General features: G+C 50.8%; 1 protein-coding gene across 1 annotated transcript; it reads left to right on the forward strand.

Annotated features, from left to right (window-relative positions):
• The first annotated feature begins 5,498 nt into the window (after window positions 1-5,498).
• On the forward strand, window positions 5,499-8,225 carry LOC141977958 (maestro heat-like repeat-containing protein family member 7). Its single transcript, XM_074939797.1, has 6 exons — window positions 5,499-5,552; window positions 6,069-6,266; window positions 6,440-6,519; window positions 6,944-7,049; window positions 7,260-7,355; window positions 8,066-8,225. Exons 1-6 carry the CDS (start codon window positions 5,499-5,501, stop codon window positions 8,183-8,185), a joined length of 654 nt encoding a protein of 217 aa, XP_074795898.1. The 3' UTR covers window positions 8,186-8,225.
• The last annotated feature ends 8,274 nt before the right edge of the window (window positions 8,226-16,499 follow it).

Genomic DNA, 16,499 nt, shown 5'->3' on the forward strand with positions numbered 1-16,499 from the left:
GTCCACGGTTTCCAGGAAAAGCCCCTAGTGTGCCAGTCCTTCTTGAGGTCACCACCTCTTTGCCAGGGTCGAGCTGCAGACTCCTCCGCCCCTGGGACCGCTCGCTGCAATCCCCCGGGGGACCCTGTTACTGCAAAAGTCCTTCTCTCTGGTCACACACTCCCAGGGGTTAACCGCCCCCTGAAACCGTCTCTCTCTGAATCTTCAGCACGCCTGGTCCCCGTCAATCCCCCTTCGTTTTACTGTTCCCCAGTCACTTACTGCAGGAAGCGCCGTTCACGGGGTGCAGTAGATCCCACCGCTGCCACCAGTTGTCACGGAGTGTGGGGGAGTCCAGGCCCTGCACCCCTCTTCCTGGGATTCACTGAGACTCTCAGCCAGCCAGTAAAACAGAAGGTTTATTGGACAACAGGAACACAGTCCAAAACAGAGCTTGTGGGGACACCCAGGACCCCTCAGTCAAGTCCTTCTGGGGGAGCAGGGAGCTTAGACCCCAGCCCTGGGGTTCCCTGTGTTCCTCCACCCAGCCCCAAACTGAAACTAAACCCACCGAGCAGGTTCCCTGCTGCAGCCTCCGTCCACATTCCTGGGCAGAGGTGTCACCTCCCCCTCCCCCTCCTGGCTCAGGTGACAGGCTCTCAGGTCTCCCGTCCCCAGGGCACATTCCCAGGTCAACACTCCCCCCTCCCTGCTGCGTCACATCGTCACACCTTCTAAAAATGAAACTTACATCGATCTCTGAGTTGTGAAGAATGCGTATTAAGGTTATAACAAGCAACAAGAATGCACTTTTATGTAGAAAACCATGATTAAATGGAGTCTTCCTGACGAGTGATTTAAATCAAATCCACCCGGCCCGCTGTACTCTTGCCCCGGCCTCTTCATTCCCCAGGGGGGCTCACAAATATGTTTGGTGCCAGGCCCACAAAAAGTCAATCCTGCCCTGTTCCTAGAATGAACCCTCATTGAGTGGGGCGATCCCCAGGGAGCAGCTCCAACCTCCAGAGTGTCTGGCCAGCGACAGGACATGAGCACGGCAAAGGAAGGGGGTGGCAGTGACATCACACAGGCCTTTTGCAGGAGCTCAGCCGATTGGTCAAAGGTGATGGGGAGGTGGTGACCTCACAGACAGATGCTGACATCAGCCAGGCGGGATGGGGAGGGGCCAGGGAAGTCTCCTTCTCGAGGTCTCTCCATGAGGACTGAGAGGGGATCAGGGGTCACGTCCGTGAGCACCAGGAGGAACCTCTGTCAACTTTTCTCCTTTCCTTTCATTGATTTGACGAGAAAACAGATGTCCCTGTTGAGAAGGTAAGAGCCTGCTCAGGGTTGAAACCTCTTCAGTCGGATCCGTCTGGTGACAGTTGAATTCTAGGCGTGGGAAACACAAGCTTAAGGAGGCAGAATTTTATTCCGCACCTAGAATTTTGTCCCTTAGAATCACTGGGGACATGAGGGTTTGTCTGTTTTATTTCACCTTTTCCTCCATCCCTCCCTCCTTTCTCTTCTTCTCTTGCATCTTTTGTCCTTTCTCCTCTTCCCCTCCCAACACCAGGAGGGGTGTGTGTGTGACGGGAGAGTGCTCTGCAGCTCATGTCGTGGGAGGTCCGCCCAAAAATGTGGGGCTGAAATAGTGCTCGGGCAGTGATCCCCACCAGTGACCTTTGGGCTCTCTGGTGAGAACTCTCAGCCTCCAGTCCTCAGCCTCTACCCTGATTGGCTGAGCAGGGGGTTATGGACAGGGAGGAGACTCAGGTCCTTGTTGTTCTCTTTTAAGACCAAGTAAGTTAGTAAGTCACAACCAGTCATATGGTTGATGAATTTTCCTGCTTCTCTGCATTAATTGTCTCTGAGCAGTTCATGATTCTCTTGAACATTCCAGTTCTCCTCAAATACTTGCTGAATAATTCCTGTGCACTCTTGTTGGTCTGGAGCTCATTTGAGAGCACTTTATTCAGGTCATTCAGTGTATGAAATTGAAGATCCAATGGTTAGTTTGAAAATCAGGGCACTTGGGTCCTATTCCCAACTCTGCCACTGACTGGCTGTATGACCTAAGACAAGTCAATTCTCCTTTCTCAGTCTTAACTTCTCCCTCTTCCAAGTAGGGATAATAACGGCCCACTCCTACCTACCTCACGGTGGGTGGAGGATGCGGATCCATTGGAGAGTGTCACTAGGAGTAGTGCATAATATGAGGTGTCCTATAACGTTTACTCAGATCAGATTATGACATAATAGAATAGCTGAAATAGTCTATTTTATTTGTATTTTCTTATCTAATTTTTGAGATCTAAGTATCTCCTCTTTGTGTGCGATGAGACAATTTAACACACTGTGACAAAGAGGAGATGCTTTTGTTTGGCAACAAAATCTTTTTGCAAAGAACTCTCATCCCACTTGTTATGATTTCCAGGAACAAACTGGTTTAGTCTGAATGGGATTTTCTGACAGAAACGGTTTCAATGAAATTTCCCACCATCTTGATTCCTGGGCTCTATCCCTGCCTCTTGGGGGTTTGTTGTCCGTTAGGAGTCAGGACTGGTGGCTTCTCTTTCTGGCTCTGCCACCGCCTTGCTGTGTAGGCCCTTGGGTAGGTCACTTCCCTTCTCTGTACCTCAAGCTCCTCTCCATCTGTTCAATGAGAACAGGGACAATTCTCCAACTCTGGGCAGTCGTTATCCTGAGTGAGATAAAGGGCGTTAAAGCCCTCTGGGAAGGAGAAAGGGGAGTTTCACAGTGTTTAGCACCAAGGAATTCTAAAGTTTGCTAAAGTGTCTAGTCTGTGGAAACAAGAAATGGTCAGGGCCAAATTTTTTAACCACTGCCTTTTTTAAAGCCCATTCAGGGATGTGAGTCCCTGCCTTTTAGGTACCTGGGGTTTTTTGCCAGCAGGAGAGAAGAGGTTCCTGCCTCTAGTTTTGTGGCCTTAATGAACCAGGTGCTGTGCCCCAGTTCTCGTCTGAGATCCCTGAAAAAGAACATCTTCCCGTCCAGTAACAAGACAGGACCTATCTTTAAAAGGGAAACAAAGAGAACCCTGGGACTTACAGACTAGCTAGCTTCACTTCCATAGCTGGAAAGATCCTGGAATACATTCTTAAACAATCAGTTTGTCAGCACCTACTGGATAATTGGGTTCTTAGGACTAGTGAGCATAGATTTGTCAAGAACACATCATTCCAAACCAATCCTATTTCCTTCTTTAGTAGGGTTACGGGCCTAGTGGAGGTGGGTAAAGAGTAGATGTGATCGATCTTGGTGTTACTAAGGCTTTTGACACAGTCCCATAGGACATTCTTACAAGCAAACTAGGGAAATGTGGTCTAGATGCAATTAGTGTAATGTGGGTGCAGAGCATCCTCCAAGAGCCCTTCTCCATGTTTGGCTGTCCAACAGAGAGGGTGCACCTAGTGGGTCTGGCAGGGATCAGTCCGGGGTCTGGTACTATTCAATATTTTCATTAATGATTTGGAAAATGGAGTGGAAAGTATGCTTCTAAAATATGCAAATGACACCAAGCACTTTGGAGCACAGGACTGGAATTCAAAAAGCCCTTAGGAAATTGGAGACTTGGTCTTCTTGAGCCAAACTCCATGACTGAGCCCCTCTCTACGGACTGGGCTGAAGTGAAACCCCAGAGCCGAACACTCCTCCTCCCAGGCAGTGCACTCCGACCTTTAATGGGCAGATGCTGCTTGGCACTGTCAGAGCAGCTTTTGGTGGGGGATTCTCCCAGCACTGTCCAATCGTGGAAAGTATTCAGTCCCCATTTGACTGCTGGGGACAGAGCCATAGAGGGGGAGCAACTTGCCCAAAGTCCCACAGGAAAAGGAAAACAACCAGCAATGGAAGCAATAGGAAACCCAGCAATGGAACTCAGGAGTCCTGGCTCCCAATCCCTGGTCCAGTCACTCCAGCAGAGCACACTCCCTCTCAAAGGCAGGGGGAGCGGACACGAGGGCCTGGTTGTAACTGCCCGCTGTGGGAGGGAGTGTGCAGCAGTGGTTAGTGAAGGGGCCTGGAAATAAGGACTGCTGGGTCCCATCCCAGGCTCTGACACTTGGTGTGACCCTGAGCCAATAGCTTCCCCTCCCCAGGCCTGTTTCTCATCAGTCGGGTTGGGGTCGCAGTCCCTACAGCCCGGGGGGGCTGGGAGGCTCCAGGAAGGTGTGTAAAGTGTTGGGATGTCAGGATCCGGGAGGCTCTGTCACCTCCACACTAGCGCGGTGTACTGCACCCCCTGCTGCAGGCCGAGTTTCTCTGTCCCTTGGCAATAAGACAGACTCTTGTTTTCACAGCCAGTCGATCGCCCAGTGTCATCACCCTGCCTGCTGGCTGGGCGGGGTAACTCCTCAGGTCACCACCACCCTCTCCAGCCTGCCTCGGGCTTGGAGAGTGAGGAGATGGGTGAGGGACGACACTGAACATCCTCCATCCATCGCTCCATCACCAGAGCAAGTGAGTGGCATTAGGGTTCCTCTGTGGCGTTCCCTGTCTGCCTGGGGAGAGGCAGAAAGAGGGGGAGAGAATCTCTCCAAAAGGAGATTGGATTTGCAAGCAGCCCCCAGGAGTCCCTGGCTCTCAGACCAGGGAGGGAATTCTCCAGAGCCATGTCCAGTGTGTTTGGAAAGGTCCCAGCAATGGGGCTCCCAGCCCTTCCCTTGTGTGAGCCTGTTCCCCAGGCTGAGAGTCTCTGAGCTGGGCCTGACACTGTGAGCTGCTGAGCATGGAAATCAATGGGGGGAAACAACGAGACCCTGACCTTGCTATGCCGAGGGAAGTGGGGAATGGTTTGAAGTGGGGAATGGTTTCCCAGGAGAAGTCCGGACTCCTGGGTTCTGTTCCTGCTCTAGCCTGGGTGGGGGCAGAGGGGGGAGATGGGAGTGTGGCCTGTGATGGCAGGAGGGAGCTGCTTGTCCAAAGTAACTGATGGTCTTTGTGACTGACCCCAGTGCTCGAGAGGAGGAGACTCCCCAGTTATTGCAGCACCAGGGATGACGAGGGGGAAAGTTGAGAGCAGATCATGCAATGAACTTCTGCCAGTGTGTGTAGCTTGCACTCCCTGTACCCCTTTGGGGAGGAGGGGGGGAAGGAGCTGCTCTGGCTGGGGCAGGGATGGGGAGGGACCAAAAAGGCTGGTTAGTGAGAGGCTGCCTTGAGCCCAGACTCACGACTGCTCCCCGCTCGGGTCCAGGGTGGCCCGGCTCCTGAGGGTGTTCAGGAAGAAGGCTCTGCAGGTGGCCCCAGAGCCTGAGGGAAGCAGCTGCCATCTTCCCCAGGAGCAGAGCGGCCCCTCCGTCCCCACTGGCGGGGAACGAGCTCCCGGCCGGGCCAGGAGGTGGAAGTGCCCAGCCTTCTGGCAGAGGAAACCTGCTCCCTGCGCAGATGCTGAGGTGGGAGAGGCAGTGGCCAGGCCAAAATGGAGCTGGCCCAGGATGCGGCTGGGCAGGCAGGACCCAGCCCAGGAGCGGAGCCAGGCAGGATGGCTCTGGGGCATGTTGTGTGGGCAGCATCGGCCCCAGGAGCCCAGCCCTGATTTCCAGCACGAGGCATCGCCCTGCCCAGTCACTGAGGACCTTCCAGCCTCCCCAGGGCAGGAGGTGGAGGATCCCTGTCCCAGCACCAGCAGCTCGGCCCGCTCCCCATGGGACAGCAGCAGCGCCTGGGACTCGAGCAGCAGCCAGGCCGATGGACGCTTCTGCTTTGTTCCAGGTGAGGAGCCAGCCTGGGCTCAGGGAGGGGTGAAGAGGGAGCTGTGAACACTCTGGGCCCTGGCCCTCGACCAACGCTATGGGGGGCAGGTCCCCAGCCCAGGTGTCTGGTCTGAGCCATGTGAACCCCACTGACACAAGATGCTGCCACTTGGGTCCATGGTGCTCCATTGGGCGGGGCGGGGGGGGAGGCACCTCCCAGGGAGCCCAAAACAGTGGTTGGGGGGGGTCTCTTTGCTATGGAGTCTAGAAGGAGTTGGGGGCTGAAGGCATCATTGAGAAGGGGGAGTGTGGGCAGGGAGGTCCCTGGCTAACTGGCTCTCTCCCGCCTAACCCCGCTCCTGGTGGGCGCAGGATGAGGCCCAGCAGCTCGCGTTCCTGCATGCCATCTGCCCCACGTGTCTTGCTGCACACCAGAGAGGGCAGGACACACTGCAGCCGCACTGCTGCAAGGTGGCTGTGGTGGACAGGATTGTGGTGAGCAAGACACGGCGCCCGGCAGCTGGGGGATGGCTGGTGCTGGAGGGGCAGCTGAAGGCAGGGATTGCTGGGGTGAAGATAGGGGAGAAGAGACAGGAGAAATAGTGGGCAGGAATTGGAGGAGTGGGAGGCAGGTGGGGGGATGCTGCTGGCTGGGTGGGGTGCTGGCTGTGTAATCTTCTCATTGGAAAGTGTCAGTGAGGCCCGAATCTCACACGCTCCTTTGTCTCCTTTGGGTTTCACAGGAGCTCATTGAGGAGCTTCCTGATGACTCTCCACCCGGCGCCATCCTGGCCAACTGCCTGATTGCTGTGGGCAACCTCAGGTACCGAGACTCTCTTGCCCATTTCCCCTCACGCCAGTGCTGCTCAGGTCCATGGCTGGGAGTCACTGTCCCTCCCACTCCCAGGTCACCTCCAGAGGGTGAGTCCTCTGGCAGAGGTGGTGGGAAGGTTCACACGCTCCTGGCTGGTCTGTTCTTTTCATTCCAGTAACAGTGCAATGGCTTTTGGGAGAGGCTGACTCCCAGGATCAGATACAGGAGGGGCAGCAGGGTCCAGGGAACAGGCGCTATTCCTGCCCTGCCACTGTCTGTCTGGGAAACCTTGGCCTTATCATTCCCTGGCTTGGTGCCTCAGTTTCCATTCTTGCCAGCCTCTGCTTATTTCCCTGAAGTTTCACATCCGTGTTGGTGCCAGTCCCACCCCTGCACTGCACAGTCTAATCCCGGCTCCTCTCTCTCTTGCCAGCACCATGACACCCACCCTGGAGCCAGAGCTGGAGACCCACCTCCTTCGTGCTGCCCTTCATGCCGTGTTCACCCTGAGCATGGAGAAGGACCCCACCCAAGTCCAGGTAGATCATGCTAAAGTCATGGCTTGAAGAGCTAGTTGTCATCCTGCCACGAATCCTTGCTAATTGCCTGCAGTGGGATGTGAATGAGAGAGGCCAGGATATGTGTTTGGGGGCATCACCACTGCTTCCCACAGACCCCTCTTCCTATCCTGTGGCAGGTGTAGTCCCAGTTTCCCTAACTCTGACCCATGACTCTCCCTTGCTTTGCAGGATCTGCATAGGGTCTTGCCAGACATCCTGGATGCCATGCTGGGGAATCTGCTGGCAGAGTCCCCAGGCACCAACAGGCTCCACTACATCTTGGAGGTGAGTGTGATGAGAGGGGTGGGGGCAATTTTACCTTAACTCTGAGATCCATTTTCCAGTCTGTCCTCCTAGCTGGGCCCACAGTGGGCCATCCTTGGTCAGGGCAGTTAGTGCAATGCAGTGTCAGGCCCTTCCTCCTGGAAGGACAGAGGAAGGAGCTGAGACTTCAAGCCAGAGGTCTGCCTGGTTCTGTTCAGCACTAACCACAGGGCCCCTGGCTGGCTTGGGGAGAGAGAGTCTGAACCCCTCCTGTGAGATCCAGAAGACGGTCCTCAGAGAAGAGTCACAGGCTCGTTCCTAGAGAAACAGGAGGACCCCACACAATCAGCCCTTGTCTCCGAGGGGCCCTGAGATTCCTGGGGGGATTGTGCTCACACTCAGTCCCTTCACCCAACCAAGGACTTGAGAGCCAGGGAGGGGGAAGGGGTCTGTCTCTTTCCTGGTAAGCTGTTCAGGAATCAGGAGTTCAGGGAGGATGGGAGCAACCCCCACACCAAGCATTGTCCCAATCTAGAGAGACAGTGACAAGTTGTGACCTGCAGGATACAACCATCATCCTGGGGCAACAATCCCCTTCAGAAGCTCTGCAATCAATGAATTAGATATTCCACCCCACACACAATGTCTCAGCCCCCTGGGGATGGGGAGGGGCTCATTAGCACAACACATGCACCTACCCATTGATCCTGAGCTGCCTCCTTTCCCCACAGCACATTAACTGCTGGATCGTGTCCAGGGTGTCGCGAGAGAGAGCCAGGGCCATTAGGAGCAGCATGGCCCTGCTCAGATCCACCATCACCCTCCCTGCGTTCGACGACAGTGGCCACTGACCCCAGGCTCCTGGCTCCAGGCGTAGGTGGGCTGGAGCAGGTCTGGCGAGTCAGGCAGCGGCACAGGAGCTAGCGAACAGAGCTGTAGACAGGGGGTTTGAGGGGGAGTTTGTCAGGGGAGTTTGTCTGGTGGGGCTTGTGTTTTGCTGTGGGCGGTGGGGTTTTGGTGGGGTTTGTGTTTCCCAGATTAACAGGATTTAGGTGGGAAGGGTATGACAGACACAGAGGCAGCAGTGGGAGTGACCCATGTAGCGGAAGACACAATGGAGATGACTGGCTGTGGAAGCTGCGGTATATCCATGATCCTGGAGGGGGGACCTGGTAAGAGTTTTCTCTGCATGAAGTGCCGTCTGATAGAGCTGATGGAGGAAAAGATCCGAGGTTTGGAGATGCAGGTGGAAAGTCTGGTAGAGTTTAGGAAGGGGTTTGAGCAAATTATAGAGCAAAGACATGAGGTATCTGAAGGGAAAAGCTCAGACTTGCAGAAGGAAGCAGGACTGGGGAATTCTGAGGGGAGACTTCTGGGTGAGGAAAGTGGTCAGTGGAAGCATGTGACTAAAAGAACCAGGCAGAGCAAAAGACGGGCTAGTGAAGGAGAAATAGAGCTTCAGAATAGGTATGCAGAGTTGGAAAATGAAGAAGGGGCTCAGCAGGTAGTCACTGAAGGTTGAAGGGCAAGGAAGAAGAGAAGAGCGGCTAGTCCTATAGGAAAAGGGGAAGAGTTAATGGAGATTACACCAAATAAGAGCCCCAGGAGGATGCAAGATGGGTTAAAGAGGATTACAAGGGAGAATAGGAATGGAAATAACTTGCAGCCAGAGGGAACAGGGGATAGACTGGAGAATAGCACCGTCACTAGGAAAAGACAGGTGTATGTGATTGGGGATTCTTTACTGAGAAGAATAGATAGGCCTGTAACCAGAGCTGATCCAGAGAATAGGAGGGTGTGCTGTCTTCCAGGTGCTAAGATACGGGATGTATACCTGAGGTTGAAAAGGATTCTAAAGGGAGCGGGAAAGAATCCCCTAATTATCCTTCATGTGGGAACAAATGATATGGCTAGATTCTCGCTGGAAAGTATTAAGGCAGATTATGCTAGGCTGGGGAAGACGCTTAAGGAAATTGAGGCTCAGGTGATCTTTAGTGGGATTCTGCCTGTTCCTAGAGAAGGGCAACAAAGGTGTGACAAGATTATGACTATCAACAGATGGCTTAGGCAGTGGTGCTATAAGGAGGGCTTTGGGATATATGGCCACTGGGAGGCATTCATGGACAGAACACTGTTCTCTCGGCATGGACTTCATCTGAGTAGGGAAGGAAATAGACTTCTAGGATGGAGGCTGGCACAACTGATTAAGAGAGCTTTAAACTAGGAATTAGGGGGAGATGGTTGGGAGATGTCCAGGTAATCTCCACGCCAGAATTTAGCATTGAGAGGAAAGAAAATGAAGTAAGAGTGGATACAGCCATGGGTAGGAGGAAGGGCAGTGTAGATACAAGTCTAATAGGTTATACTGGCTGTAAAATGACCGTGCCTAATAGGGTACAGAATGTGAGTGAGGCCAAACAGCAAAAATTAAGATGTTTGTGCACTAATGCGAGGAGCCTAGGTAACAAAATGGAGGAACTAGAGCTACTGGTGCAGGAAGTGAAACCAGATATTATAGGGATAACAGAAACACGGTGGAATAGTGGTCATGACTGGACTACAGGTATTGAAGGGGATGTGCTGTTTAGGAAAGACCGAAATAAAGGTAAAGGTGGTGGAGTAGCATTGCCTATCAATGATAAGATAGAAAGTAAAGAAATAAGAAGTGATGAAATGGATATGACTGAGTCCGTCTGGGCAAAATTAAATTGGGGAAGAAAACTATTAGAACCTGCCCTGGGATAGTGCTTGGGGTGTGCTATAGACTGCCGGGATCTAATTTGGATATGGATAGAGCCCTTTTTAATGTTTTTAATAAAGTAAATACTAATGGAAACTGTGTGATCATGGGAGACTTTAACTTCCCAGGTATAGACTGGAGGACGAGTGCTAGTAATAATAATAGGGCTCAGATTTTCCTAGATGTGATAGCTGATGGATTCCTTCAGCAAGTAGTTGCTGAACCGACTAGAGGGGATGCCATTTTAGATTTGGTTTTGGTGAGTAGTGAGGACCTCCTAGAAGAAATGGTTGTAGGGGATAATCTTGGCTCAAGTGATCATGAGATAATTCAATTCAAACTTAATGGAAGGATTAATAAAAATAAATCTGCAGCTAGGGTTTTTGATTTCAAAAGGGCTGACTTTCAAAAATTAAGGAAATTAGTTAGGGAAGTGGAATGGACTGAAGAATTTATGGATCTAAAAGTAGAAGAGGCCTGGGATTATTTTAAATCAAAGCTGCAGAAGCCTGCATCCCAAGTAAGGGGAAAAAATCATAGGCAGGAGTTGTAGACCAAGCTGGATGAGCAAGCATCTCAGAGAGGTGAGGAAGAAAAAGCAGAAAGCATATAGGGAGTGGAAGAAGGGAGGGATCAGCAAGGAAAGCTACCTTATTGAGGTCAAAACATGTAGGGATAAAGTGAGACAGGCTAAAAATCAAGTAGAGTTGGACCTTGCAAAGGGAATTAAAACCAACAGTAAAAGGGTCTATAGTCATATAAATAAGAAGAAAACAAAGAAAGAAGAAGTGGAACCGCTAAACACTGAGGATGGAGTGGAGGTCAAGGATAATCTAGGCATGGCCCAATATCTAAACAAATACTTTGCCTCAGTCTTTAATAAGACTAAAGAGGATCTTAGGGACAATGGTAACATGACAAATGGGAATGAGGATATGGAGGTAGACATCACCATATTTGAGGTAGAAGCAAAACTCAAACAGCTTAATGGGACTAAATCAGGGGGCCCAGATAATCTTCATCCAAGAATATTAAAGGAATTGGCACAAGAAATTGCAAGCCCATTAGCAGGAATTTTTAATGAATCTGTAAACTCAGGGGTTGTACCATATGATTGGAGAATTGCTAACATAGTTCCTATTTTTAAGAAAGGGAAAAAAAGTGATCCGGGTAATTATAGGCCTGTTAGTTTGACATCTGTAGTATGCAAGGTCTTGGAAAAAATTTTGAAGGAGAAGGTAGTTAAGGACATTGAAGTCAATGGTAAATGGGACAAAATACAACATGGTTTTACAAAAGGTAGATCTTGCCAAACCAACCTGATCTCCTTCTTTGAGAAAGTAACAGATTTTTTAGACAAAGGAAACGCAGTGGATCTAATTTACCTAGATTTTAGTAAAGCATTTGATACTGTGCCACATGGGGAATTATTAAATTGGATAAGATTGGGATCAATAGGAAAATTGAAAGGTGGATAGGGAATTGGTTAAAGGGGAGACTACAATGGGTCCTACTGAAAGGTGAACTGTCAGGCTGGAGGGATGTTAGCAGTGGAGTTCCTCAAGGATCGGTTTTGGGACCAATTTTATTTAATCTTTTTATTACTGACCTTAGCACAAAAAGTGGGAGTGTACTAATAAAGTTTGCTGATGATACAAAGCTGGGAGGTATTGCCAATTTAGAGAACGACAGGATACCCTACAGGAGGATCTGGATGACCTTGTAAACTGGAGTAATAGGATGAAATTTAATAGTGAGAAGTGTAAGGTTATGCATTTAGGGATTAACAACAAGAATTTTAGTTATAAGCTAGGGACGCATCAATTAGAAGTAATGGAGGAGGAAAAGGACCTTGGAGTATTGGTTGATCATAGGATGACTATGAGCCGCCAATGTGATATGGCTGTGAAAAAAGCTAATGCGGTCTTGGGATGCATCAGGAGAGGTATTTCCAGTAGGGATAAGGAGGTTTTAGTACCATTATACAAGGCACTGGTGAGACCTCACCTGGAATACTGTGTGCAGTTCTGGTCTCCCATGTTTAAGAAGGATGAATTCAAACTGGAACAGGTACAGAGAAGGGCTACTAGGATGATCCGAGGAATGGAAAACTTGTCTTATGAAAGGAGACTCAGGGAGCTTGGCTTGTTTAGCCTAACTAAAAGAAGTTTGAGGGGAGATAGGATTGCTCTCTATAAATATATCAGAGGGATAAATACCGGAGAGGGAGAGGAATTATTTAGGCTCAGTACCAATGTGGACACAAGAACAAATGGATATAAACTGGCCACTAGGAAATTTAGACTTGAAATTAGACGAAGGTTTTTAACCATCAGAGGAGTGAAGTTTTGGAATAGCCTTCCAAGGGAAGCAGTGGGGGTAAAAGATCTATCTGGCTTTAAGATTAAACTCGATAAGTTTATGGAGGAGATGGTATGATGGGATAACATGGTTTTGGTAATTAAATATTCATGGTAAATAGGCCCAATGGCCTGTGATGGGCTATTAGATGGGGTGAGATCCGAGTTACTCAGGAAAGAATTTTCTGTAGTATCTGGCTGATGAATCTTGCCCATATGCTCAGGGTTCAGCTGATCACCATATTTGGGGTCGGGAAGGAATTTTCCTCCAGGGCAGATTGGAAGAGGCCCTGGAGGTCTTTCGCCTTCCTCTGTAGCATGGGGCATGGGTCACTTGCTGGAGGATTCTCTGCTCCTTGAAGTCTTTAAACTACGATTTGAGGACTTCAATAGCACAGATATAGGTGTGAGGTTTTTTTTGTAGGAGTGGTGGGTGAAATTCTGTGGCCTGCGTTGTGCAGGAGGTCAGACTAGACGATCATAATGGTCCCTTCTGACCTAAATATCTATGAATCTATGAATCTATGAAATGAGCTTGGCTTGAGTCAAGTTCTTGTCCTGGTTAAGTGAGGACTCTGGGCTTTTAAGGGGACCTGCTCCCGATTCATGCCTTCCTGTCATCCTGGAGCAGCCAGGGAAGCAAATCCTCATGGAGGGCCCTGCCCAGATCCCTGTGCTCCAGGCTCCCTTGCAGGGAGAGAAAATTAAGGGTCTAGCTCTAGCTCCTATGCTCTAGCATCTCCTGCAGAGGGGCTAAGGGGAAGGAGAGTCCTGGCCCGGGGCGGGGCCTGGGAGCTGACAGGAAAATGCTGATGGAGTTCCCTCTCCCTCTCCCTTCCTCCCTTCCTTCCTTGTGTGTCTCTCTTTCCTGGGCCTGACCATCCATGAGGCCGAAGACCTGTGGGTCTGGGACTGGCACCAGGACAGCAGGCTCCTGGGCTACAAGAACACAGCCAGGGTGGGGGAGGTAAGGATGCTCTGCCAGGGCATGGGAGTGGGGGTGGCTGCCTCCTGGAGCCACTAGACGGAGAAGCCGTTCTAGTCCAGAATTTGGAGCATGGTTCTGGGCAATCTGCTGAAGCCTCACATATGGTTGGTTTTAGGTCTTCAGGAAGTTCTTTTCAGAGGAGCAGAGAAGATTCTTCCTCCGCACGGCAGTGCTGGCCATCCACGACCCCCTGCTGCATGCATGCATGGACTAACATGAAGGGGAAAGGAGTCCAGGAGAGCTGCCTGTATTTCAAGGAATCCCTGTTGAGGTTACAGGGACAAACCATCCCGATGAGTCGAAAGAATAGTAAATATGGCAGGTGACCAGCTTGGCTTAATGGTGAAATCCTAGCGGATCTTAAACATAAAAAAGAAGCTTACAAGAAGTGGAAGGTTGGACATATGACCAGGGAAGAGTATAAAAATATTGCTCGGGCATGTAGGAATGAAATCAGGAGGGCCAAATCGCACCTGGAGCTGCAGCTAGCTAGAGATGTCAAGAGTAACAAGAAGGGTTTCTTCAGGTATGTTGGCAACAAGAAGAAAGCCAAGGAAAGTGTGGGCCCCTTACTGAATGAGGGAGGCAACCTAGTAACAGAGGATGTGGAAAAACCTAATGTGCTCAATGCTTTTTTTGCCTCTGTCTTCACTAACAAGGACAGCTCCCAGACTGCTGCGCTGGGCATCACAACATGGGGAGTAGATGGCCAGCCCTCTGTGGAGAAAGAGGTGGTTAGGGACTATTTAGAAAAGCTGGACGTGCACAAGTCCATGGGGCCGGACGAGTTGCATCCGAGAGTGCTAAAGGAATTGGCGGATGTGATTGCAGAGCCATTGGCCATTATCTTTGAAAACTCGTGGCGAACGGCGGAAGTCCCAGATGACTGGAAAAAGGCTAATGTAGTGCCAATCTTTAAAAAAGAGAAGAAGGAGGATCCTGGGAACTACAGGCCGGTCAGCCTCACCTCAGTCCCCGGAAAAATCATGGAGCAGGTCCTCAAAGAATCAATCCTGAAGCACTTACACGAGAGTAAAGTGATCAGGAACAGTCAGCATGGATTCACCAAGGGAAGGTCATGCCTGACTTATCTAATCGCCTTCTATGATGAGATTACTGATTCTGTGGATGAAGGGAAAGCAGTGGATGTATTGTTTCTTGACTTTAGCAAAGCTTTTGACACTGTCTCCCACAGTATTCTTGTCAGCAAGTTAAGGAAGTATGGGCTGGATGAATGCACTATAAGGTGGGTAGAAAGCTGGCTAGATTGTCGGGCTCAATGGGTAGTGATCAATGGCTCCATGGCTAGTTGGCAGCCGGTGTCAAGTGGAGTGCCCTAGGGGTCGGTCCTGGGGCCGGTTTTGTTCAATATCTTCATAAATGATCTGGAGGATGGTGTGGATTGCACTCTTAGCAAATTTGCGGATGATACTAAACTGGGAGGAGTGGTAGATACGTTGGAGGGCAGAGATAGGATACAGAGGGACTTAGACAAATTGGAGGATTGGGCCAAAAGAAACCTGATGAGGTTCAATAAGGATATATGCAGGGTCCTGCACTTAGGACGGAAGAAGCCAATGCACAGCTACAGACTAGGGACCGAATGGCTAGGCAGCAGTTCTGCGGAAAAGGACCTAGGGGTTACAGTGGACGAGAAGCTGGATATGAGTCAGCAGTGTGCCCTTGTTGTCAAGAAGGCCAATGGCATTTTGGGATGTATAAGTAGGGGCATAGCGAGCAGATCGAGGGACGTGATTGTTCCCCTCTATTCGACATTGGTGAGGCCTCATCTGGAGTACTGTGTCCAGTTTTGGGCCCCACACTACAAGAAGGATGTGGATAAATTGGAGAGAGTCCAGCGAAGGGCAACAAAAATGATTAGGGGTCTGGAACACATGACTTATGAGGAGAGGCTGAGGGAACTGGGATTGTTTAGTCTGCAGAAGAGAAGAATGAGGGGGGATTTGATAGCTGCTTTCAACTACCTGACAGGTGGTTCCAAAGAGGATGGTTCTAGACTATTCTCAGTGGTAGAAGATGACAGGACAAGGAGTAATGGTTTCAAGTTGCAGTGGGGGAGGTTTAGGTTGGATATTAGGAAAAACTTTTTCACTAGGAGGGTGGTGAAACACTGGAATGCGTTATCTAGGGAGGTGGTAGAATCTCCTTCCTTAGAAGTTTTTAAGGTCAGGCTTGACAAAGCCCTGGCTGGGATGACTTAATTGGGGATTGGTCCTGCTTTGAGCAGGGGGTTGGACTAGATGACCTCCTGAGGTCCCTTCCAACCCTGGTATTCTATGATTCTATGATTCATGTCAGGCAGGCTGGGCTGCTCCTCACATACTCCCTCCTAGGGAAAGGCCAGCAGCTGATGGGGGACAAGGTAAGCAGCTGCAATAGACTCAGGAGATTGAGGCAGGGCCCAGGCCTCATTCCCATCCTATGGCCATTCGCTGGCCTGGCAGCAAGGAGCCTGGTGGGGAATGAGGGTGAGAGGAGGTGCTCCTGGGAAGGGAGATGAATTCACCTCCATGAGCAGGAGGGAGCCAGCTTGTCCCTGGAGCAGCTCCAACCCAGCTCTTTAGCAAGGTTAATTAATGACAAGCATTGCCTCATCATGGACTTATGTTCTTAGGACACGGTGTTATCGCTCTTGGGAAGAGCAGCAGAGTCCCCTAAGTGCCCTCTGCGAGCCTCTCCTGTCACCCGAGCCACCACCCAGATTTGCTCCCATCACTGGCATCCTGGGAGGCCAGGGACTGACGGGTCATGGTGACAGACCAGGCAGTTGTGAGGCACATGGGCGGGGGAAGCTTGTCCTGCAGCTGGCAAGGTTGGACCCGCCCTAGAGAGAACGGGAGGATTCAGTCAGCAGGGGCCGCTGATCTGCCCCATTCCCCAGGGCTGCCATGCTGTGGCTTCAGCATGAATGGCCAGGATGACTTGGGGACAGGTCTCAACCTCCCCCCATCCCACTTCACTGCTGCCAGAATCCCTTCTCCCTCCTGCTAGAGCCCCTCCCTGCCCTGCCTGGGTAGGGGTGGAGGAGACGGTTCTGAGAACTTGGGCTGAGGATT

Source organism: Natator depressus, chromosome 25 (genome assembly GCF_965152275.1).
Source record: "Natator depressus isolate rNatDep1 chromosome 25, rNatDep2.hap1, whole genome shotgun sequence".
Taxonomy (NCBI): Eukaryota; Metazoa; Chordata; order Testudines; family Cheloniidae; genus Natator; species Natator depressus.